The sequence below is a fragment of the Sphaeramia orbicularis genome, chromosome 16 (assembly GCF_902148855.1).
Source record: "Sphaeramia orbicularis chromosome 16, fSphaOr1.1, whole genome shotgun sequence".
Classification (NCBI taxonomy): domain Eukaryota; kingdom Metazoa; phylum Chordata; class Actinopteri; order Kurtiformes; family Apogonidae; genus Sphaeramia; species Sphaeramia orbicularis.
This window is the reverse complement of record NC_043972.1, coordinates 33,885,636-33,910,997: the sequence shown is the minus strand read 5'-3', so window position 1 is coordinate 33,910,997 and position 25,362 is coordinate 33,885,636. Positions and strand designations below refer to the sequence as shown.

Here is a 25,362-nt window from a genome sequence, read left to right as displayed (position 1 = left end):
CTGCACCATTACCTTAGAGCCCGGGAGCACCCAGCTTAGCTTACTGGAAACACTGCAGACTAGTACTGAAGGTTGTCCAGCATTAGCATGGCTTGTTTCGGTTGTGGCAACACAGAGCTAGATGTTCCAGGATATTACCAGACTTTAATGAACATTTATTAATGCCACTCACAGCTGCTCAAGGATAATTGTTTCGTTTAAGTGGTTTCCTGCCCTCAAACTTTTGCTTTAAAGCTTAATACTTTCTCTGCCAAAGTGAATGTGCGCTAGTGAAGTGGGTTATTTTGGCAGCTCTTTTCCTGTTGTTTGTGTCTGCATATTCTCGGTGTTTGTCTGATAGAGAGCAGTGCGCTCACCCGCAAGGTCTATCTGTTTCCCGTCTGTATTCCCTGAAAGTGTTTTGATTGAATGTCTGTTGAGGAGCTGTGGTCGAAGTGCATTCAAATACTGTCATTGTTGCCACCTCTTCCTTTTCTTTACACCAGCCTTGCATTACACAGACAGGCACGCTGCACAGAGCTGCCAAACCTTACTTTACTCAACTGGCCTGCTTAAGCACGCAGATTCATATGTGTACTTTTTTGCTCAAGTGTGTGTCTGCAAACTGTACATCTGCATGACTTTTTGTGTGCTATACTGTCTTGTGTGGATTCTTGCCTCAGTTACACAATGATCAGGCACATCCAGCATCCCATCCAGAGAGCATATAAAAAGACAAGAGGAGAGAAAATGATACAGCCAAAAGGATGCTTGACAGACATTTTCAGGTCAACAGTGGACACAGAAAAATTTAGTTTTACAGCATCATTCAACAGATTCTAAAAAACACACCAAATTGAGTACAGTACTCAAAGTCGACCCTGTAATCATGTTCTTATTTAATGTGTCAATGGCTCGAAAAATGCTTTGAGACCAGAGCTTGTAGTATTCAATTCAACATCAATTAAACTGAGTTAAATTGAACCTTATCTTATTGTAGGGTCCATGGTTTGTTATCAAACCTCTTTCAACACAGCCTATTGTTTGTACATGTATGATTTGTGTTACATGCTTTTTTCTACCCAGAGTCATCATAAAAAGTTATTATTTTGCACAAACAATTTTCAGTAACTCTCGTGAATCACTGTGGCCTTTTGTGCATGTGCAAATGTGTCAGATAATTGTTCACATCCCACATAACCATAAATATTTAAGGCCTGATGTTCCAAAGTAGAGTGAGTGGGCACAATAACCTGTATAATACCAATATAATGAAATACAATAACACAGCCCTGCTGTAAATACTACCTTTATGAAGCTTATAATATTCAGCCTTTTATTGAGAATGTGCATTCAGCTCTGCAGTCATTTTGTGCTGTCTGGATGCTTTGGACTGCCTTATATTGTACAAATTATGCATCCATCTGTATCATGTAGGGATGCCAAAGTGATGTTGTCTGTGATGTATACTATGGAAAAGACATGAGTTTGATATATTACTCTTTGAGATTTCTGCATCACTGATTTAAAAAAATATGGTTAACAAAGATAATATGCTCGCAGAGTTTTATTACTGAATTGTGATTTATTGTATAGTGTGCTGGCAGCAAGTTACTCAGGGAATATTGTATATAAGTATATTGGCTTTTTAGTGCTTAAGTGAACATTTATTTAAAACAGGGGATAGTTGGGCTGATGTTATTCTCAGTTTTTAGGCAAAACTGAGTGCTTTATTAAACAGCTTTTTAAACTTGTGATAGAGTTTGACCATATAAAGTGTTCAGGTTTACAAATAGGCCTAATAATTACAGTATAATGATATTGTTAAACCTCAGAAGATTATATGACAGTGTAGCCTGCTTAAAGCCTGCTGATTGCCTATATGGTGCCAAAAAGACCAGGATCTATTTAGGACAAAAATATATTGTATATTCATTTATCCAGTCTTTTCATGCAACAACAACAACAACAACAACAAAATTATTTTAATATTTATTCTCTTCTCCTTCTAAGAAAATCTTGTTAGCTGCAGTCAGAGGCTGCACATGATATTAGTACAAGAAAAAAGGAGTAAAGGTTATTAGGCATATTTTAAGATCTAGACATGTGATATATTTACTGATTTTATTTTACAATTGTGTCATGCAATTAGGATGTCCACCCCACAAAGAACAGACATTACATTACCTATTCTTTCATTTGTATTATATATTAAGCATCCTTAACGTATCATACAACAGATGACAAATAATTCAGTTGTCCTTATATTATAAGAACAACTGAATTATTCTCCCTAATTCACATGGTCTGGTAACCTCCTAGATGCTTTCTTAGCTCCCTTGTCAAACGTACCACACTACCTTCCAGAAACTCCTAACAAAACCCAAAGTAGATTTTACACAGGTTTACAAGGTCTGGTCTAGTTTTAGTGTATCTGCTTAACTTATGAGTCATATCTCCACTATTAGCCCAGTCATAGGATAGTTTCCCTACATCTGTACGGTGTGTCGGCTAAGCTAACATTAGCTACATGATGACAAACTTGGTACTGAACTAAAATCTCAGAAATAGCTCGGTTTCTTCTACATTGGCTTCTGGTAAGACAATCAACATCAGCACTAATGTAATGAGTTGTTTGCAGTGAAAATGCAGGACTTTAATGTTTAATAAACTTCAATAGCTAGTTTTTGCTAGCTTGCGTTAGCATTAGCTTAATCAAACTTGACAGGCACTGATTAAATGACACAATTTTTTCCCACATTGATGCAGGGAATTGATAGTACTTATTATTATTATTATTATTATTATTATTATTATTATTATTATTATTATTATTATTATTAATATTATTATTAATAGCCGTACAGTAGTATAAGTGCTCTTGGTACTCCACCTCTCTCTAATGTCTGTCTTGCTGGTTCCCCAGGTAGGCTGGTGGGAGAACGGGGTGCTGAGGCTGCGGTACCCCGCCTGGTCCCGCTACGGTTCTTTCCTCAAACCACCTGATGATGCACAGCACCTCCGCGTTGTCACCTTGGAGGAACGTCCATTTGTCATTGTGGAGCTGGCAGACCCTGCATCTGGGACCTGCATCCGAGACTCTGTGCCCTGCAGACGACCCCTTAATGCCAGGTCTGACTCATAAACAACATATAATCAGGAATATGCTGTTGTTGACTTATTTCATATGCTGACCTTTACACCAAATCATATAATTGTGAAAGTGTAATGAATGGAAAAGCAATTTAATATTTAAAAAAAGAACAGGAGATTCCTTCATATATCACTGGAATGAGTGGAGTTCTTTAGTCTTCATGATGCTTTCCAATTGAGCTGACATCAATCACCTATCAAAACTGTGGTCTCTTCACTCTCTGACCATAATCAATAGTCGACTGCTCTCGAGAGGATCAGTGGAATGACTCAGAGGCCTGGAATCAGATATGACCACAGTGGAGCTTTATGGTTCATCAGCTTCTGAAGGGATGACAGCACCTATCCTCCACTGGTCGATCAAGCCTGTCACCAAGGGCTTGGCCACAATACTCCCTCTCTCTGCTCATTTCTCCCTGTTTTCCTTGCTGTCCTTTCTCTTCCTCTACACTCATGTTTTTTCTCCTCTGTGACTGTTGCAGTACAAATCATGAGGGCGTAGCTCCGATGAAGCAGTGCTGCAAGGGTTTCTGCATTGACATCCTGAAGAGATTGGCTAAGATTGTTGGCTTCACCTATGACCTTTACTTAGTAACTAATGGAAAGCACGGGAAGAAAATTGATGGCATTTGGAATGGCATGATTGGAGAGGCAAGTCTTTGTTTATGTGTGTATGCGTATGCCTGTGGTTCTGCCTGTCTGACTATGTGAGCAATACCCTCTCAATGTGTCACTTGTGTATGTGTGAGAGGTGTGCATGTGGTTTTATATTTGTACCTCTGCATATTTTGTGTTGCATTTTCAGTCAGTGAGCCGATTAGTAGCATTTCTCAGCCTGAGTTCCTGCCTCATGGGTGACCAGTTAAACAGTGTGTGTCACATCAATCGCTGTGAGAGTTATGGCCACTTAACCACTGCCAGCAATCAGACAGCTGTCATTTATTACACACAGTCACATGAGCGCACACAAATGTGCAGACACAAACATAAAGTGAGATACAAGAGAAAAAAATGCACAGTTATACCAATTAGATGGATAAGCATAATGGAGAACACATACAGTGAACACACACTTTTCTCCATTTATATCTCTACAGCATATCAAGAGTTTATCTGCAGAGACACAAATACACAAAAGCAGAGTAGAATAAGAGAAAGGCGCACAAACACAGATTGTCAGACACCCCCTGGCTAGTGGTGATTAGTCCTTGATATTTTCTTGGCAATACTCACTGAGGCTCATGATCCTCCATTAGGTAAGACACGGAGAAGCTGGCAGAAACATAAAAAACAGGCACACACAGACACGCATGTCTCTTCACACTCACACACATACTGAGATCGATACGGGTGCTGCTGTTTCATTGAAGTGCCCTGCTGTTTCTATCTTTGTCCCAGAGGGAACTTGCCAAACACCAGTTGTCACAGGTTCCTAAACAGTTTCACTGTGCTCTCCTGTGCTATCATTTATAACTTGAGTTTGGGCCAGAGCTGTCTGTCGAGTCTATTTTCACATGCAAAAGGCCAAGCGAATTTGTTTTCTCAAACTAATGTCTGTCTTTTGATCAGATGTTCCAAAGCCTGCCATTCTTTGATCAGGTAATCCAAAGACTTGGCAAAGTTGAGGGGAGGGTGCTTTGCTTTCCGCTTCGCTTCAATTTTCTGCTGATTTGCTCTGAAGAGCGGATGTGCCATGTCTAATGTAGATTAACATTTCACTTGTACAATCAGCAGACACAGCGGTTTTCAGGTTTTTCTAGATGGTGGCAGGGAGGAGATGGGCCTAAGCTAATTTTATACGCTAAAGAGATGCACAAGAGGCACAGTATTTGTATCACTTTGAATTCTGAGCTTTTGCTGGTGTATTAAAGGTCAGGGTGCAGAAATGCCAGCAAATCACCTAGAATCAATCACTTACAGCGTTGTGGCTTTGTCAATTACCACGACACTCATAATGAAGTTTCTCTACCACCACTGTTTATTCTTAGGTGGTCTACAAGCGAGCAGACATGGCCATTGGCTCTCTCACTATCAATGAGGAAAGGTCAGAGGTCGTGGATTTCTCTGTCCCTTTTGTGGAAACAGGGATCAGTGTCATGGTTTCCCGTAGCAACGGAACTGTTTCTCCATCCGCTTTCCTAGGTAAGAGAGGCTGTTTATGTGAGGCGTTTAACTGATTTACAGAATCGAATCTAATAGCAAAGTGTTGAGTTTGCATAAAAGACTCAGTGTTTGGCTGCTGATCCTTACATCTCGATTAGCCATTACTTTTTCCGAGCTGTTCATGTCTTCCCAACTTATAGTTTCACTCCGTCAGCAAACTCTAGGCTCCACCGGGAGCTCGGTGTTATTGGCCTATAGACTGCATTGAGATGATTGTAAAAAGGAAAAAACACTGTTTATGGACTTCCAGAGAATATATATGCTCCATTGGTTCCTTTTGAAATGCATACACTGTTCCTCACACTGTATACAGACTATAAAGAGCAATGTTTATGCAATCCCCTCTAATTATAAAAATACTGATCCAATATGACACTGTGGACAAGGCTCATATGTTGAGTTTTTTCATGTAAATCTTCTTTTGTGATCCTCAAAAGAGCCCTACAGTCCAGCGGTGTGGGTGATGATGTTCGTCATGTGCTTGACTGTCGTGGCTGTGACGGTCTTCATCTTTGAGTTCTTCAGCCCCGTGGGCTACAACCGCAGTCTGCAGACAGGCAAGAGTGAGTGATGGGTCTAAGCTGTCTGTGTTTCCCAGTCTGATAGATTGTCCTGTGTGTAGTCCATCACTGTCGCTGCATGGATCAAATGGACATTGAACACATTATTGGAATGGGGCTAACACATTCCCGAGTGAAAGCACCTTCCAATGTGTTCAAAGTAGTTTTTCATTTTTATTTGTAGTTTTTGAAGATAACATGAACTGTGCATTTAAAGTGTGGTGGTCTAAATGTTTGGCTGTGTTTGTTACTTACTGTATATTGCACTGCATCCAAGTATCCTCAATATTGAAACAACCATTTATTATTCAACAGCATAGTTTGTACCCCTGTGATATTCAGTATGCCTGATGCCTCGGTCCAATACCCAGCTTGACTTGCCTCTTTTACTGCATGATTGCTGTGCTCTACATAATTTTACCTCTCTGTCATCCTCTCATATATCCCTCTCATTCACTCTCATCTCTCTTTTCCCTTCTTCCTTTTCTCCTGCCCTTGCGCAGTGTTTGAATGGTGATTTGGACCATGTGGTTTAATCATTTGTACAATCATGTTGCAGCTGAATTGAAAGCTGCCATCTACAAAATGTATTGTCACTGGCTTATGAGCTTTGGTGTCAGAAAGCATACTCTGTATTTTCTTATACAGTAAACCCATTTTACAGATCACTCAGGGAAGTTTAATTTGAATCGGCTACCTCATCTAGAGTTAGATGCCTCTGAATACACTATTGTGCAGGTGTTCGGGCTCGATTGCAGTCCAGAGGAAAGTTAATTTTACAACCACTTATCACACTAAAAAGTCCTTCTCTTTCTCTTTTTTCTCTTCATCCTTCTGAGCAGAGGCTGGAGGGTCTACGTTCACTATAGGAAAGTCTGTATGGCTTTTGTGGGCTATTGTTTTCAACAACTCTGTGCCAGTGGAGAACCCCAGAGGAACCACCAGCAAGATCATGGTGCTGATCTGGGCCTTCTTCGCTGTCATCTTTCTGGCCTCCTACACTGCCAACCTGGCTGCTTTCATGATCCAGGAGGAGTACATAGACACAGTGTCAGGTCTCTCGGACAAGAAGGTACTTCATTGCTTGAATACTAATTTTGAATGCAATGTAGACAGAGAATTAAAGTCTTAGACTAAGCTAAATCCAATGAATTTGAATGTTAAATTGATTAAAGCACAGGAATTTAGAAATGAATAAAATCTCATTTACCATAACTCAATTACCACAGTTCTTGAATACTTAAAAGACACTTCTAAATGCTACTTTAAGTCCACAGACTGTTCTCTCTTCAAAGATTTGACTGTGCATGGAGTGTTGTAAGTTAGTCTGGAAAGTGGACAGAAATAGGTCAGACAGATTGGTGCACAGCCTGGTGTGTCTCATGCCCCTTCCGTCTCCCTCCCTCGCCTCCCTTTGCTCCACTAGTTTCAGCATCCCGAGGAGCAGTACCCACCTCTGAAGTTTGGCACGGTGCCCAACGGGAGCACAGAAAAAAATATTCGCTCAAACTACCCAGACATGCACCAATACATGGGCAAATACAACCAGAGAGGAGTGGAGGATGCCATACTCAACCTCAAAACTGGGTATGTTTGCCACAGTGTGGGCATTTGTAATTTCTCATATCATATTTATATCATTTTTCCTGTTATTATTATATGAACCAGGATTGTGTGATGTGATCATTTGTATATTGTGTGACAACAGAAGGTCTATCATTTCATTATTTAGTTTGTTTTGTTGTACATCACACTCTTTCTGACTATAGTTTTCATCCTTTGGGCTGTGTTTTGTAATTTTTCACATGGCAAGTATGCAACCAGGAAATATGCAGAAAAGCAGTACAAATATGGAGGATTGAATGCCACATAGAACAAAACTAATAAGACCAAATGAGGAGCTGATATCTAAAAGAAGGGCTACCACTGTTTCATGAACGTAGTTTGAGTATGAAGTCTCATATGACCCAAAAAAACACACTATACAAACTTACGAACACTATTAAAGTAAAGTAAGTTAAAACGTATATTCAATTTACATGATTTTTATTTTATTTATTATTATTATTATTAATAATAATAATAATAATAATAATAATAATAATAAATGTTATAAATATTAATATTATTATTATATTATTTAATTAAAAAAATCTATTTTGTTTATTGCTTAGTTGAAAATTTGTCCAAAAGTAGGAACATGTTCTTTGAACTGACAGAAAATGTGGAATATTTTGATATGTATTGATCTCTGCATTCATTCATTCATCTTCTGAACTGGAGTACCCGAAGATAACCCACGCAAATACGGGGAGAACATGCAAACTCCATTCAGAAAGGTCACCCGCTGTTGGCTGGTGTTGGAGCCTTGGATCTCTGCATGTGGAATTAAAAATTTCAATATGAGATTGTGGTTATCTCAGACAGCCTTAGCACTTAATACGCAACTTATAACACTGTGATGTAGTTGTAAGCAGATGTAACTATGACTTCCATGGCCAAATGAATCGAAAACAAAAAACATACGCAATCAGACTTAAATTAGTAAATAAAGTACAATGTTATGTTGATGTTATTATTTTGTTGGTTGTATTGGAGTGATCACTCTTAGTTGTGCATCTTTAATGTCCTCACTCTCAGAGCATCTTATACACTGATATTCTTTTCAACTTCGACGAACATTTCACATCTACTGTCACACTTCCTGCTTTGCTGCACAGATTCTCTCACCTTTATTCACTCACTCACTCACTCACTCACTCACTCACTCACTCACTCCACCTTCTCCGCTATCTCCACCCACCCACACAGTGCATTTCCCTCTTCACTTTCTAGTAGAATCTCTATCACCCGTCATGTGCTGGATAATCCCAGTTTACTTTATCCTAAGCCTCTGTCATCGTTTCTCCCTCCCCAGTGTCTTGACACCACAATTATAACTCAGCATTAATGTGCACAAAAATGAGAAATGCTTCATGTCCCGCTCCCAGTGTTTTTTTCCTGCTGCTTTCTGCTTATCATTCCCATCCTCTCACTTCTCGTCTGCCCTCTTATCTTATCATTTCTCTCTCTTCCTTTTCCATTTCTCCTCCTCTTTTTTGGTCCATTCTTTCCCCTCCCAGTGTGCTTTCTCGGTGTGTCTGTATTTAAACTTTATAATCCTCATCACTCTCTGGCTTCTATCCCATGTCTTTTCCCCCTGAAGTGTGTAAATCTTTTCCCCCTCTCTCCCTTTCCCTGTCACAGCACTCTTCGCGAAGTATAAATCCCCGTCCTCCACTCTCCCCCTCGCCTCCTCCACCACCTTCCCGCTTCCTCTTACTCACACATCTTTTCCTGATCTCTGCCTTATTTTATTCTCCTTGTGTTTTCGCTCTTTCTGCCTTGCCTGCTTTACCATTCCACCCTTCCTCGCCTTTTCTTGCTGTGATTTAACATTTCATGCCCCCCTCTATCATTTTGTGCACCTGCTTACTTTATATATTTGCAACCCCACACTCTTCCCAAGTACATCACAGACATCCACCTTTTTACTGTTACCCCCGCCCCTGCCTGAGTCAGTCCTCCATCCATCCCCATTGCTCCCTCTCCCCCATTAAATGATGAATGAACTCTCCCTTGATCCCTTTACAGGAAGCTGGATGCTTTTATTTATGATTGCTGCAGTATTGAAACTATATGGCCAGGAAGGAGCGAAGGTTGTAAGGTGAGTTAAAACACACAGAAGCACTTTTACTTACATACTTTAGTTTAGACTGCGTGGTTTCTTTTTTGTTACTTTTTTTAATCTGCACACTGTCTTCTTTCAAGGTGATGACCATAGGCTCGGGGAAGTTTTTGCCACCACAGGCTACGGTATCGCCCTGCACAAAAACTCCACTCTGGAAACGTCCTCTTGACCTGCCTTGCTGCAGGCAGTGGTTGCGAGATGGTAAGTACTATGGGAATGCGGGGGGAGCACAGACAGGGAAAATAATTAGGACAATAGAGGGGGTTAAAAGGAGGTTAGAGGTGAGAATGACAGGATGTGAGAAATGAGCAAAAGTGAAGCTTGAGGGTGGGGGGTTGGCTGGAGGACCACAGGGGTAGATGAATGAGAGGGATGCTGAGAGGTGGAGGGGGGGGTATAAGGTGTGGAAAAGAGCGATGGCTGTAAGGGCTTTTGATTGTGACAGATGGGAATAATGGGGTGTAGGAGAGGAAATGATGGTGCAGCTAAAGAGGTTTGTAGGTCTCTTTATTGACTTGCAGAGAGGTGCGGAAATAAAGGGGAGGTGAGCTTGAGACACTGGATATTTGTTAGTTTCAAACTATCCAGAAGAACTAGATTGTAATGTCCCCCTACTCTTCTCAGTCCTCTCTGTGTAAAAAATAAAAAAAAGGGATTTACTTGCGTGAGTCAGTGTTGTAAAAAATATCACCACAATTTGTGTGGTGACAGATTTACACTCATTACAGATTAGCTGTGACTGACAAGTGAGAGTGAAGAGGTGTGAGAGAAAACATAAGAGAGAAAACACCTGAAAATTCCTCAATGTGTGGATGGTGGTTAGGTAGGCTGAAGTAAAAAAGATATAGAAACTTGATTTGATAATTAAGTAACTGATAGCACGGGGAGTTATTATTAGTATGCAGTTCGTCAGCTGCACACTTTAGTATTTGGGATTAATCTGTGGGAATAGGTGTTCCTTGCTGTGACAGCGAGAATCTGTTTTTAGCAAGTAGTTGGTTAGTACACTAATGCTTGATTGTCATTTTACACAGTTCACCACACACATTTATTGTCTCAATCGGATGCTGCTTGTTTGGCTTTTCCTCATGTTTTAAATCAGCTTTGCTTATGGCGTGGCGGACAAAGCCCTTTAGCTGTTTCTGGCACGCAGACAACTTTAGCTGCTTACACACTGATAATGCCAATTTGGTGCCAAGATCTATTAAATAGACGGACGTCTGGAGCTGAATAGCTGGACCTGGAAAGGGATGTGGTGTGCAAGAAAAACAGAGAGCACAGACAGCCTTTACATGCTGTGTCTGTTGTTTATTTTAATTCCTTTTCTTTGTGTGCAGTACATGCCTTGTCCTTTCTTTTTGTGCAGCAAAGCACATGAAATCAGTTGTGTATGTTGGATGGATCTGGTTACAGGGTGATGTTGAATGCTGAGGGTTCTAGTAGTGGGGAGGAATTATTGGAGTGGATTACTAAGGAAGAGGATTAGTTTGTTTGGATGTGGAGGGAGGGACAGAGGGGGCTCACATTCAGTGTGCCCTCAAAGACTTCATCTTAACAATCGCCCTGCGGCTCAAGGACCCCGCATCACACCTTCAGCTGGGCTAAATCATGTCACACTGTTACATCATTACTGTGCCATGCAGTGTTGAGTCATATCACTTTACAGCTGCATTAGAGGATAGAGGGGCACTAGAAATGTCCACCATTGCTTTGTCAGTGCTGTGATTGTATTGTTCTCCTTGTTTCAGCCTCTGGTGATTCATACCGCAGCTTTAAGGGATGGTCCATTGATCTCACTACAACTTGTTTCCCGATAAAGGCAAATCTGCTGAGTAGCAAGATTTGCTTTTCCCTCTTATCAGACCACTTCTATTTTTTGCATAGTATCAAGATTCAGATTCCAAGAATATATTTATTCAGAGGCTAGATATTAGAAAAATGTGAGAAGCTGGGTTTGCAGCTCCTGGCTGTGCAGTGTGTTTTTCTGAACTCTTGCAGTACATGCTGAGAGGTTTGCCATGTTACGATAAAAGCACAGGATCATACGGGTCATGGTTTACTGCTCAACAACTGTGGAGCTCAGCTTCCCTAGACATGTTTGGCATCTTGCTACATCTGGCACACTGCAAAATGTGAACATGCGCATAGGCACACATGCAAGAAGACACACAAATACAGTTACCTTTATTAAATAACATCTGTGTGGTGCTTGCCAGCTCTGGGTTTGGGGTTTGCCAGCTTTACCTGACCTGACCTGCCAGGAACGACAGAGGTGGAGTGTGGATTTGACACACCTGTCAGATTTGGCAGGTCTTAGCTGGCTGCGACTGAGAGGTAGAGACAACTGCCATCACAAAGGTCTGTGGGAAGAAAGAAACAGGAGCATTGAGAGGAGAGTCAGACTGTACAAAAAAAGGAAGACGAAGAGTCAGAAGATGAATCACTGGAACTCAGATGGCAGGAAAGCCAAGTGGTGAGAACTAGAGCTTAGAGAAGGGATTTGTCTTGAAGTGGACAGACTTGAGACTACTGTACCTGTGTATTCTTTTTATCTATACCCTAAATGGAGGTGCTTGCTGGTTTCACATCAGGCCTTTGTTTGGACACACAGCTTCTGCTGAAGGTCAACACAGGGCTACGGTGTTAAAAGCCTTTATGTCGAGGAATGTATGTGTGTGTGAACCTGAGATGGAAGTTGTTACCTAAGTCTGCCAGTGGGCTGCAGTAGCAGTATGTCCATCTGTTGCTGTAGCTGGAGGCCACGGCTGATTGGCTAATGATGTTCTACAGGAGACACATTAGCCAGATCACACAGATGACTGAGTCTGCTTCATCTAAGCTAGGCAAGCAGGGCTAATGATGGCACAAATGAAAAGCTAGAGCTTGAGTTTTCACACAGCAGAGTAGTGTTTGAGTAGATGTGTGACTTGGATTTTAAAGACTCGGATTTTAAGCCTTTTTTTTTATCCATTTGACTTGAAATAGTCTAGAGACTGTAATATGCAGTAAAATGCAACCTTCAGACCTAGTTATTGCAGTGCTGCTCATCCGCAGTTGTTATGAGTGTAACAGAAAGCTCTCGTTACGAGTTCTCTTGGAGAATATGGCTGTTTAATTCCATCATGAATCATACACTGCTTCTTCTGGCTGTCCATCACTATGGTTACTCTGCCAACACTTGCAGCCCGTCACAGGTTTACCAGGGCAGCTCAAATTTGTCAGGTCACTAAGATCCTAAATGAAAAGGCAGAGTTGGGGGCAAAGCGATCTTGCCTGCTTTCCTGGTAGGTTGAGAATTTTGAATCCCCAAGAGTTTGCCACCTTGATGGAGATTCTGACCATCCCTTCAGCACAATTAAATGATTATGATCTTCTCCCTCCGCCTCGGTCTCAGTCTCTCCCTATCGGTTCACCCTTTTTTCACATTTTCCCTCTTTTTCTCTCCTCTCATCCTCTTCAAGCTGAGGAGTGTTCCCACTGTTTGTCATAATGACACAATCTCAGCCTCACGTCCTCCATCTCCCTTGTTCCAACTCCCTCTGTCTCATTTCCCCTGACACGATTGTGGACAGAGAGAGAAAGTTACTCTCTTCGCTCTTTATAAAACATACTTTCCAACTCTCTCATTGCCTCTCTCCCTCTCATCCTTGCTTGTTTAACCTATCCAAGGTCTCACTGTGGCTCCTGTTTCTCCCTCTCTCCACCTCTCCTCATTTACTCTGGGTTACTATGTTGAGATTAGGTTGTCGGTGCCATTTTACTTCTCTGTGTTCCTTCATTGTTTTGGACTCTTGCTCTCTGTCTCAGTCTTCTTCCTCTTTTTTAGTGGACAGAGTAGTGCTTTTTGTTGTAATGACCTTTGACCTTGAGAGGTTACCTCTGTTAATGGGCCAACAGAAAACAGTACTGTACTGGATTTATCTATAGTTATTTATTAATTGTTTTTGCTGAGTCCCTTTACTTATTTCTTGTTTCATTGTTGACCTACAATTATTTATTTACGTTACAAAGTTCATTTGAACAGGATGAGGAGATTAGCCTGTGCTAGCTCTGGCAAGGTAGTTACTAGCCAGTCCTCCTAGAAAACGCGATTATGCAATTGCATAATTCAATGCATAATTAAGCAAAAAGTGCACATTATGTGGGGGTCTGCATTTTTTCAAAAAGGGCACATATTCACAATGGCATATTTCTGTTCAAAATACGTGAAATATTCGGGGCATGATTTCATAATCCCTGCATTTTTCCGCATAAAGTTTAAAAAATATTGGATTGTAACTTGACGTAATGTGATGTAATATGCAATGCGCGATTTCATTGGCTTGAGCGTCCACAGAAGGTAAACCAGTGTTGCCAACTTGGCAACTTTCTCGCTAAATTTGGCGACTTTTCAAATCCTCTTGGTGACTTTTTCTTTTCAAAAGCAGCTAGCGACCAATTTAGAGACTTTTTCTGGTGTTATTGGAGACTTTTCTGGTGTTTTACAGACGTGAAAGCACGTATCATTCTGCAGTTACTGTTCTCAATGAGCCACAGGTGCTGCTGTAAGCCCCTCCCCCACCCCAAAGCACTCAGTCAGCCTCACAGTGGCCTTATGCAGTGGACCGAGCTGCAGCCAGAGCAGAGAGGACACCCACCACTTCACCTCCACACTGTTGCTACAGAGCGGGATGTAAATGTTTTTTCACTGTCGTACTAAAATAATTTGCTGCATTTGAGGAGGATGGTCTGAAAAAAACAATTAACCTGAATAAGGGCCAGATCAGTTACCATCATTTCTCACTCACATTGCCATTGACAGTAACTCTTTTGGGCCATTTAGATTAGTTAAAACTGTTCTTAAAAAATGTTGAAAATGTTATATCTATGGCCAAAAATGTTTATGTTTTACTGTGAGTTGTTGTAGGCTCCTAAGTGGAGCATAATGCTCGAAACTAAACCAAAGTTAAAAAAAAAAAAAAAAAAAAAAATTTTTTAAAGTGTTTCTTTTGGGTCAGATGAAGGAGGAAGGATAGACATAGAACTAGCATTTCCACCCAACATAACGGACTTTTGATTAAATTTGCTATTCTAACATTTAGCAATACAGGAAAAAATGTATTTATGTAATATGGGTCTAAACAAAGCATTAGTCATAAAGTTATTTTGACAAGTGATGTGATGCAGTGTATGCTTACTTCTTGTGTGTTTGCTTATCATAGGATGTAATTAGACATTTTTCATTCATTAGTAGCCTAGTCAGAACAGGGTGTGGGAAAAGAATCCAATTTTTTCATTGAAACACATGTTTTTCTAGTTTCCACATATTTTTGCAATTTTGCGCATTTTTTTTTTGCAAATTTCCGTAATTTCACTGCATGAAGCACATAAACCCTGCCATATTCCATCACATAATCAAAGATTCTGCCCACATTTTTTCTGGAGGAACTGACCAGCAGTTCAGCTAAGAGCCTCGTTTATTTTGCCAGTTTGAGTGTGAGTAGGGAATTGAATATTTCAAGTGATTTTTTTTCCCAGTTATGTTCATGGTTATGTTTACTGTTTATTAACACAAACCAACATTACACTCAAGTGCTCAGAATTATCATAAATGTACATTTAGGAACACTTACTAACCTTTAAATATTGTAAAACATTAAATGCAATAGAAGCTATGGATCTGTTGATCTAACCTTGAAATAATCCCATCTCTCAGTTTCCTCTCCCATCTATCCTCCAATTCTTCTTCCATCAACATGTCTTAACCCCTTATGTATTTTTTTCTCTTTGCATCTCTATCCCTCTCTTTTCCTCCTGTTTTTGCTCGTTATTTTCCCCACTTTAACCTTCTCGATTTTCTTTTTACTTCTTCTCATCCTCATCCTTACCTCCTCCCCTCTACAGATGAGATTGAAATGCTGGAGCGTCTCTGGCTGTCAGGAATCTGCCATAATGACAAAATTGAGGTGATGAGCAGTAAACTGGATATCGACAACATGGCTGGGGTGTTCTACATGCTGCTGGTGGCTATGGGTCTCAGTCTGCTGGTGTTTGCTTGGGAACACTTGGTCTACTGGAAGCTGCGCCACTGCATGGCCACCAGCTCTGGAAAATTGGACTTTCTCCTGGCAATCAGCAGGGTAAGTGTTTTTGCCTGTGTGTAATGTGTTTCTGTACAAGAACACTACATGTCTTTCTGTTATTCAGGCCACTTGAAAAAGGGTTTGGTATTTTTTTTTGTTTTTTTTAACCATGACTTTGTTAGAACATACTCTTGTTGCAAGTGCACAATAACTGTTGTGTTTCAAAATAACTACATTTAACCACCCTACAACATAAAGCATTAAATCCAAAACATTGTGCATAAAGTCATTTACATGCATGTGTAAACATGTGTGTTCTTGCATGTGTGTGCCCTTATCTGTTACAGAGCGTGAGTGTTAGAAAGTGTGAGGTCCAGGGTCAATTCAATTCCACTCAGTCAATTCAGGAGATTAATTGAAATTCAATTCTGCTCACACCCTGGATATCCTGTTCCTTTGACAGTGACCTTGACAGAACAGACCCACACCATATGCATTTCATTATTGTAGCTTCACTGATAATAAGTTATCTGTTTTCACCACTGTGGTTGTAATTTATGTATTTATTTATGAAATTTCATTAACCTAACAATGCACAACTGTACTATAAATAGGAATTCATGTTTATCTGCAAAATAGCAATCTTGCAGTTCTTTGTAAACCAGCTACACCCAATCTTTTTGAAACTGGAGCATCTTTGAATTGCCAGTGTCTGATTTTCTATTTTCATCCACCTCCTCTCTCTTCCCATTTCTTATATACATATAGTAGTGCAGTATAATTGCATATAGTATATACAGTCCACAGCATCTATATATGCTTGCATTGCAACCTGTGTTGCCACTGTCCCCATATAACTCATTTTAATTCATTTAATCTTTCATTTTATGAAAAAAGAAGAAGAAAGAAGTTTTCAAAAAGTTTTTATTAAATTAATTCTTTCTCTTTGTTGCAGGGCATGTATAGCTGCTGTAGCTTTGAGGATGAAACAGCACCAGGTGGAGCTAAGTCTTTGCCTACTCACCATCACACTGCGATGGTCACAGTCCCTTCCCAGTCACATGTTGTCTCAACCTCTATGACAAACCCAGCTATTGCTATGGCGCAACAGCAGCAACCACCGCAACAGCAGCAACCACAGCCTGTCTACAAAACACCTCTACCGGGTTCTCCTCCCACCGTGATGCATTCTGGGACAGCACTGGGTCCCTCCAGTACCCCTATTGCTGGTGCACCCCTCCCTTGCTCCACCTTCCTGCCTCGGCCAGACCGTAGACTGGCTGTGGTGGATCGCTGGAGGCTGCCCAAATCTGCTACAGCAACCAATCCTATGGCTGTAAGAGGGGGCATCACTGATATGGGACCATTTGCTCAGAAAGTCCCACCAAACTGGCCTTCAACTGCAGGAGGAGGCGGGGGACTAGATGGCTATAAGAGATACTATGGTCCCATTGACCCTGAGGGACTGGGGCCCTGCATGGAGCAGCAGGCAGGGTCCCAGACCCCCAAGACTATGCCCAGGGGCCACCCCCAGCCTCCTCCTGCCAGTGTGGCCTTCTACTCAGAGAAGGGCATGGACCATGGGGTGGGGAAGAGGGTAGTGGGAGGTGGCAGCGGAGGTCAGGGGAAAGGGGCCGTTAAACCTCTGGGCACTCCCAGATTGCCTCCTAAGAGTCAGGCCCCTCTGCCTCCTACACCTCCACTGCCACACCCCTCTCCCCCTCTCCCCTCATCCTTCTGGAGGAAGCGAAGGCCCAAGAAGCCCAAAGAACCTGGAGGGCCACTTTACGAGAACATTCTGCCCCTAGGGCGGAGGGGAGGAGCAAGAGATGGAGTGAGAGAGGGAGGAGGGAGAAGGGCACGCCCGCTTTCTCCCCCTCTCTCACTTCCAATGCCAGTACCCCTCAGCCCTACCTATACCCCTCCCTCTCCTTCTGCGTCCTTGCACTATACGTCTTCGTCCTCTTCGTCAACCACCTCAACTACGTCTACATCCTCGTCTGCCTCATCATCTCGCTCCACCTCTCCCACCTACTCCTACAGCTCCTCCAGGAGCACACGGGACAGGACTGGAGGGATTGATGGAGAGGACGATGATGATGATGAGGAGCTGACGGAAGAGTCCAGCCTCCTTCTAGGGAGGGGGAGGGAGAGAGAACGCTCAATCATCCGGCCTCGTTCCTTTAGCCACGGGCGTCTGCCACCTCCTATACCTCCCAGGAAACCACGCACATCCTGGGGTGACAGAGAAAGGGAGCGAGAGCGGGAGAGAGGTGGAAGCCAACTGTCACAGCTCCAAGAGTGGTGGGCAAGCTGGAGTGAGAGAGAGATGAGTGGAGCGGTGGGGACACTGAGAGGCAAAAAAAGGGAAAAAGGAAGGGAGGAAAAGAGAAAGATAAAGAGAAGAAGAACAAGAAAACAGAACAAAAAGAGGAAAAAGAGGGAAGAAGGAGAAGAGAGCGAGAAAGAGAAAGAAAAGCGGAAGGAAAGTGAAAAAGAGAAAGAAGAAGGCACTTAAGACCAAAAAAAAACGTAAGAAATCAATGTGTGGGTAAGCGATCTGAGCCTGAGGATGGAGATGTAGAGCCAGAGAGGGACTGAGAAGCAGAGGGGGAAAGGGAAGGAGACTACTCTTCCTTCTCTGCTCAATATCGGAGCACATTTGGGGAGAAAGGGACGGGATTCATGGGATGGAGACAGGGAGCGAAGTAGGAGAGAGGGAGGAGATGAAGGCAATGACAGAGAAGAAGAAGACAGCAGTAGAAGCAGAGAGAGGCGACCCAAGTCCTCACATTCACATTCTGCACATCGCACTCCTAGTAAACGTTACCCTAACCTCAACAAACTCCCTGCATCAGTTAAATTCTGGGTGAATGGAAGAGGAGGAGACTCTAATACTCCGCCAACATCCCTTCATCCACTCCTTCCATCCACTAAGCGGCGAAGAAGTGGAGGAATGGACAGGGAGGACAGTGGTAGAATTGGTGAGCGGCGTCCTTTGTTAATGCATTATGAAAAAGAGAAAGCACAGACAAGAGAAGGGCTGTCCTTCCATGAGTGGGATTCTGACGATGATGAGGACGATGATGATGATGAAGAGGAGGAGAGAGAGAGGGAGAGAGTTAGGGAGCGGGTGGAGGAGAGGGGAAGGAGGGCAGGTAGAGGGGCGGTGTCTGAGTCAGAGAGGGATAGAGCAAGGGCAGATGACAGTTATTCAGATGAGGGCTCATCAGGGGAGTTTGGGTCGTTTTGAAAGGTACTGGAGGGAGGCGCAGGGGGGAGCAGCACTGGAATCGGAGGTATAGGTGGAGGAGCTGGTTCTTTGGGACCTACCCCTCAAGAGAGAAAGGAGGCAGTGTAAACAGTCGGGAATGATTCTTTACTAGGAACTCGAGCAGAGGGCTGGATTGGTGCTGATTTCTGGGGTTCAGGGCCGGGTGTCGGTTGGGGATCAGGGGGAGGGAGTGGAGGGCTGGGTTCACAGTGGCCACCACCACCCGCTGCATTCCCTCCACCTCGAAGATACTGGTCTATGGACAAGATCCCTGTGAAAGGAGAGAAAAAGTGGAAGAGTGGAGGAGGAAGAGCAAGGGGCGACCTCGGGACAGAGGGAGGAAGCAGGGACGGTCCACCATGTTGTTCCTGTAGCCTTTAACCCTCAACCCCACCCGTACCCACATCCTCATAGCCGCTCACAACATCCCACTCGAAGAAGAGGAGGCCACAGCGCTTCCCCATAGCCAGGAGGAGCTTCTTTTCCTCTTTCCCACGTGCCACAGCTTCAGCTGGGGCTCCTCCGTCCAAAGCTCTTTGCCCCCTAAACAGATCCCAGTCAGGCCAAAAGCAGGCAGCAGTCCTAACCTCAGCCTCAGCACAACAACCCACATACCATCCGCCGGCTCAGCCGTCACCTTCAACAACACAGCAGCCGTCCATTGTCTCCCACCTCCTCCCAATGCCGCATTCCAGCCTCCAACCCTCGTCATCCGGCTGTCTCACCAACCAGCAGGGGGTAGAGGATGGCAGGCCATGGACAAGGCTCAGGCTTCAGCCAAGTGCCAAACTACCCAGTATCAGAGACTTCGCTCTGTGCCACAGCCACGGAGGTTCTACTCCCCTCACCTGCCGCTCAAAGCTAAGAGCCTGTGCTCTCGTCGAGGGTCAGCCCACTTCTCCAGCCTGGAGAGCGAGGTATGACAGGGGGAGAGGAGAGAGGGAGACGTCGGAGCGAGCACCACTGCTATTGAGAACCGTGGTGCCATGGCAGCTACAGCCAGGGATGATGTCGGAGACATGGCTGCCTTGGTGACCATAGGAAATCAATTAGCGACCATCACTACGGGAACTAATCTGGGCAGTAGTTCTGTTGCTGGCACCACTTTATGTGAGAGTAACACTGCTGCCACCCGTTCCATTGTACGCGTTCTAGTGAGGGCGACAGTGAGACGTCACACCAGGGTGAGCTACATCCGCTTGGATGGTTCCCATGATGACGAGAATGAAGGTGAGGCTGCATTACCGGGGACAGCAGCTCCAGAACTTCTCCTCCGCTCAGAATTGAGCTTTGTGATGTCATCTTCGGTTCTCCTCCCCTCCCCGAGTCACAACTGTGGATAAGATTAGTCTCCAACCTGTGAGTAATGATGTCATATTTGTACACGCACACAGACACTCACACACATGCACGAGCACACACACACAGACAAGATATGCTCAAAACGTCTCCCTCCCTCTGGCTATGAGAACACACCTCTGTGGGCGTAGAGAGTCCCACCCTGCGAAAAGATGCCAGTGTTTAGTCCGTAGACTCTGGTTCTCTGTCCTCATTGGCTGGTGGATTTTGAACTGGATCAGTGGACTGCTCCTTGGTGTTGGAGAGACTGCCCCCTCTTCTTCCCTTTTGTAAGTCAGTTGATATGAAAAGCAATGCAGTCACCTCGCATACATCCAATCTGCCTGATCACATTTCACTGGGCAGTGAGGACAGTGCTATTTCTTTGCCCTTTGACCCCATCACATCATCAGACCCATCTAGCTCTACCCCAGGACCATCAACGTGATGTCATGTTTTACTAGAAACCCTTTTAACCAGTCAGATTGAACAGGAACCACGTCTCCTACATCCTGTTGGAGCTTGTCATGTCACCTCTGGTCCAACCAGAACTTGAACACAGTTGAGTATCAAAGTATTTCAACAACTGAACTGAAGAGAAAAAACAATATGAACAAAAAAGACGTAGCAAGTTTTCTTTTACGTCTGTCTTTTCTTTTCTTTCTTACTCAGACTTTTCTCCCCATCCCTTCTTTTTTATTCTATCAATATATTTCTCTCACTGTGTTAGTGTTTTAATAAAGAGGACGCTGGATGTGGCTAGTGTTAAAAGTGGGAATGATTCAATAGCAGTGCCAAATTTCCACTCAAGAGCTTTTAAGCAAGATTGGTTTTTGAGTAATTTGTTTTCATAGATAAAGCTCCATCTTTTCTTTTCTACATGTGAACTACGCATAATTCACCATCATGTAAGTGGATCAAGGGGATGATTGGTGCAATATCTGTAATTGGCACTAGATGGCTGCATAATATTCAAATAAGCTTAGGCGACAATTGTGCAAGGGGCTTGTGGTGGATTTAATAATTGTGGCAGAGCACAGGGTGTAGCTATGAACTTTTATTAGTTTTATGAAAATGGCCAGTCAGAATTTATGCAGAGGAGGTTAGGGGAATTGAAATCAAGCATAGTGCACTGTAAAGCTCTCTTGCTGTGTTTCATCACTATACTGTAGCTGGGCAAAGTTTGTAGATGATGGATTAAATGAAGCACAATTTTTCATTGTATTTTTCAGACATTGTGCCACAGTTTTAACTGCACAATCCTTTGCTGATATATTAAAACTACTCACTTAATGTTAACTCATGTTGCTATTGTGGAATAGTAAAAATTACTGCAGCTAAGTTTCATCATAAGTACACAGACGTCTTGTGCTGAGGAAAAGATCCTGTACTTTGAGTATTGCCTTTCGGTAAATAACAACGTACTGTGAATGTTTCAATTTGAGGTGCACACACAATAGCTGAGACTTAACTGAATAAAGTCAGTAATAATTCCTGTTATTAAATCATCAGATGACTGTTTGACTTTGAGCAATATTCCCACCTTCAATGTGACAGGGATGCAATGGCACATCTGTTTGCATCTGAGACATTGTAATTGTTTTTCCTCTCTTTTAAAATGAGAACATTTGTTTAAGCAAGAGTCAGATGTTCCACAACTCTAATGATGTTCTTATAGATTGGATAGGTTTAATCTAAGTTGGTAGGATGTAATTATAATATATAATTTAAATGCTTTGAGTTCAGGAGAGAATAGTGAACTGTGGCGTTGTATCCTCGGTGAGCTGTGCCAAAAGCCATCTACTGTGTAAACTGTGCCAACTTGCAATGCATACACACTCCACTTTCATACAGTAAGGTCAACATGTCAACCTCATCTCTCACACTAAGACCAGCCACAGCCCAGCTCTTCTTCTATTGTAGTTGAATGTAGCTTTGACATGATGTAGCAAATGAACACCTACTTTTAGACTTTGTAGCTTTTTGGATGCTGTTGATAATGGCTAGAAGGAGGGGAGGGGGGTTGACCTGCTATGTGAGGGGCTGTGCGTTGTGTTTGTGCATGTCGTCACAGATCGAAGGGTTAGTCGACCTTCTCTATTCCCCTTTTGACTCCTTTGCCTTTTGGTGAGGGCAGACTGTACCTTTTATCTGCACATGGATTGCTTTTTTTTCTGGGTCTGCGTGGGGCAATTTTGAGAACAATTTGTCTTTGTTTTAAAGAAATGCTTTTGCCGTTTTCCCCTCCTTTGGAAAGCCCCAGATTCATTGCATGTTTAGCTGAATGAAATCTCAAAGATTTGTGGTGGAGGGTTGTGTAGTTCAACTGTAGCAAATGCTTAGGACCCAGGGCAGCCACCTTTCAGTGAGGTATTAAGCTCGCTCTACTCTGCACCCCAACAGTGGAAACCACGGCAACAGTTCGACTGCTTCCTGTGTAGTAGAACACAGTCATTTCACCCAATCAACAGGGCTTAAACCTGGTATGTCATTGAGCATTACTGATTCCTATTGAGGCGCTAATACTTAAGTCTGTGACTGCATGAACAGAAGTGACTCTTTAAAAACCCTCTGGCTTATTTTGTTTTATTTATTTAATTTAATGCTGAGAAAAAAGAATATATTAAAATATACTATGTTTTTGAGAATGTACCATGTTATACTGTGATTTAACTGAGATATTTTATTGTATTCAATTATCATTTGAATTCTATCATTTATCTATAAAGAAATATATATGTACAAATAAATATATACATATATATACATACAGGTATATATATATTAGTTAAGTTTGGTATATTTGGAGGAAGTGTTAGATGAAATAGTTTTCAATGTTTTAGCTTTGTAGCGATTCTAGACACTGAAATCATTTTTGAATTTCGATTCCTCCTATATGACTGTGAAGACATTAGTGCCTGTGACAAAAAAGACAAGTAAAAGTCTAAACTCTCTATTCATCTGTATCTACTATAGCTATCAGTCTGTCACTCCTCTCGTACTACCTAACATTACTTTTTGACACTCAGTGCTTTTACACATCATTATGTTTTTCTCACGCGTTCTGCTGTTTCTTTCACCTGCTTTCCTCTGCAGTTTTTTTTTCTCCTGTTTCTCATCAACATCACAGAGCATTGTCCACCTATCCTCTTTTAAAGTACTCTCATCTGGTAATCACATCTCTTGATTAGTTTATTATAGCCCATCCATTGACCTCTTTTCCGTTGATCACTTACTTTTTAATTCAGTTCATTTTTATGTCTCTCACTTAGCAAAAAACAGAGACCAGTAGATACTGTGTTCTTGCTCCTTTTGACTGATTGTTAATGATGATGATCAATTAACTGATTGATGAAATAATTAATGAACAATGTTACTATTAATGATGTGACTGAAGTGTGTATCTGACGACCATGCCACTGTAGCAAGTCTGGGCTGTACCACACCACCAGCGAGCAAATGAGGCCACAGTTGCTATGGTGTTGCCATGGCATTTTCATGGCGTTGCCATGGTGTCCTCTGCACCGCCACCACCTGGTACCTGCTGGGTAATATAGCATAATGTCCTTCACTTTCCCCAAAGCACTGGTCAAAGATCCGCTGTGCTCCCCCTCTGCTCAGTCCTAACCTTAATCAATGGGAAGTGAAATATTTAAAAGCTCACTTTGGACGAGTGCTGAGGGGCAGCACAGTGATGGCACATCTGCTGTCCATGCTGATCTAGACTGGACTGGGTTGACGTTGCTGTGATAAAGTGTTAATCACGCAATCATCAGTTTGTGCCAACATGCATATCATTTCAAAGGCAATTCCAAGGCAGTTGTGTGTCTTTTGTCTATCCTCACTTTATGTTGACAGTGTACATGCCGTATGTGTGTTGCATGTGCACTAATCATGTGTAAAAGCCCACTACAGCATGACTCTGTAGTGATCTCCTTCCCTAATCTGATCTTTTCTCTACTACTATTTCTGAAAACTCACCGCACACCCTTTGCTCGCATGCATATTAAACACACAATACGACATCACTCAGGCAAGGTTCTTCATTTTCTTCTAGCCTTCCTTAAGCTGCAATCTAAAGCATCGCCTCAAGTAGACGGATCATCCCACACTGGCACACATGTGGCTTTGCACACCACACACAATGCACACCACACATACTGTAGCTAATGTAATTTATTAAAAATGCATTTTTTTTTCAGAATTTGGCCCAGAAATTTGATCACCAAAGGAAGTTAAATACATTCACAGGAAACGTTTTTGAGTTATCCGTCACCTGAGTTTGCTGTATATGCCTGTGCTCTGCTTTCCACTGTCCTGCCTCTTCTGATCCATCAGTTTCTGTTTAGAGTAGTCGGGTTCAATTTGTTTTACTTTGCTTACTTGCTCCTGTTTTGATTTACCTTGTTGTCCTAATCTGCTTTGATTTATCAGACTTATCAGATTATAAGCATCGAACACTCCAGTCCAGCCTAGTGCAGTGTGCTCCAGGCTAATCTAGTGCCTGAGGTAGTAAGATATACCGGTGCAGCCTCAAGCTTGTCCCCTTGCTTTATTGACCTGTGACCTGGGAAGTAGCATGTGTGGTACTCCAGAAATCAAACAGGGTCCTCATTGGCTGAATTAGCCATGAATTATATCAAGGAAATACAGGGGTGCCAGACGTCAAACTCACCAGGTCTAGGGTCTGCTTGTTGCACCATGAAAGGCGGTGTGAGGGCACATATACCCACAGAAACCAGTGTGTGTGTTTTCATTGTACAAGGCCCAGTTCTGCTCTAGTAACCTCGCCAACACTATAGGCCTACTTACGGGTTGCTAAGGCAGGTTGCTATTAGGGTGATGTTGCTCCTAGCCCAGACTGGTCTGGTCTATGCCCTAATTTAAATGTGTTAGTTTATTTGACATTGTCTGTCTGGGGTGGGGCTGGAGGGTCAGTGCTGCACTTAACTTCCTGAGAATTGCTTCATAAAATATGATTCTCTTTAATTAATGCCAGTGGTGCTGTGTTTCCTTCCACTTCCTTTGTCAAAAAGGTGATTATAAATAAGGGACTTTGAGATAGTGTTTGTGCAGTGTGTGTGTGTGCGTGTGTGTGTGTGT

At 42.5% G+C, this 25,362-nt stretch overlaps 1 protein-coding gene across 1 annotated transcript in view; it reads left to right on the top strand.

The window, feature by feature from the left end:
• Nucleotides 1-22,911, top strand: part of grin2db (glutamate receptor, ionotropic, N-methyl D-aspartate 2D, b) — a 46,056-nt gene extending 23,145 nt beyond the window's left edge. Inside the window, exons 7-16 of the mRNA XM_030157951.1 lie at nucleotides 2,906-3,111; nucleotides 3,615-3,783; nucleotides 5,121-5,274; nucleotides 5,733-5,858; nucleotides 6,698-6,927; nucleotides 7,282-7,442; nucleotides 9,489-9,561; nucleotides 9,666-9,786; nucleotides 15,469-15,704; nucleotides 16,603-22,911. Coding sequence (XP_030013811.1) covers nucleotides 2,906-3,111; nucleotides 3,615-3,783; nucleotides 5,121-5,274; nucleotides 5,733-5,858; nucleotides 6,698-6,927; nucleotides 7,282-7,442; nucleotides 9,489-9,561; nucleotides 9,666-9,786; nucleotides 15,469-15,704; nucleotides 16,603-18,165 — 3,039 coding nt within the window. The 3' untranslated portion in view covers nucleotides 18,166-22,911. The remainder of the gene's footprint in view (nucleotides 1-2,905; nucleotides 3,112-3,614; nucleotides 3,784-5,120; nucleotides 5,275-5,732; nucleotides 5,859-6,697; nucleotides 6,928-7,281; nucleotides 7,443-9,488; nucleotides 9,562-9,665; nucleotides 9,787-15,468; nucleotides 15,705-16,602) is intronic.
• The last annotated feature ends 2,451 nt before the right edge of the window (nucleotides 22,912-25,362 follow it).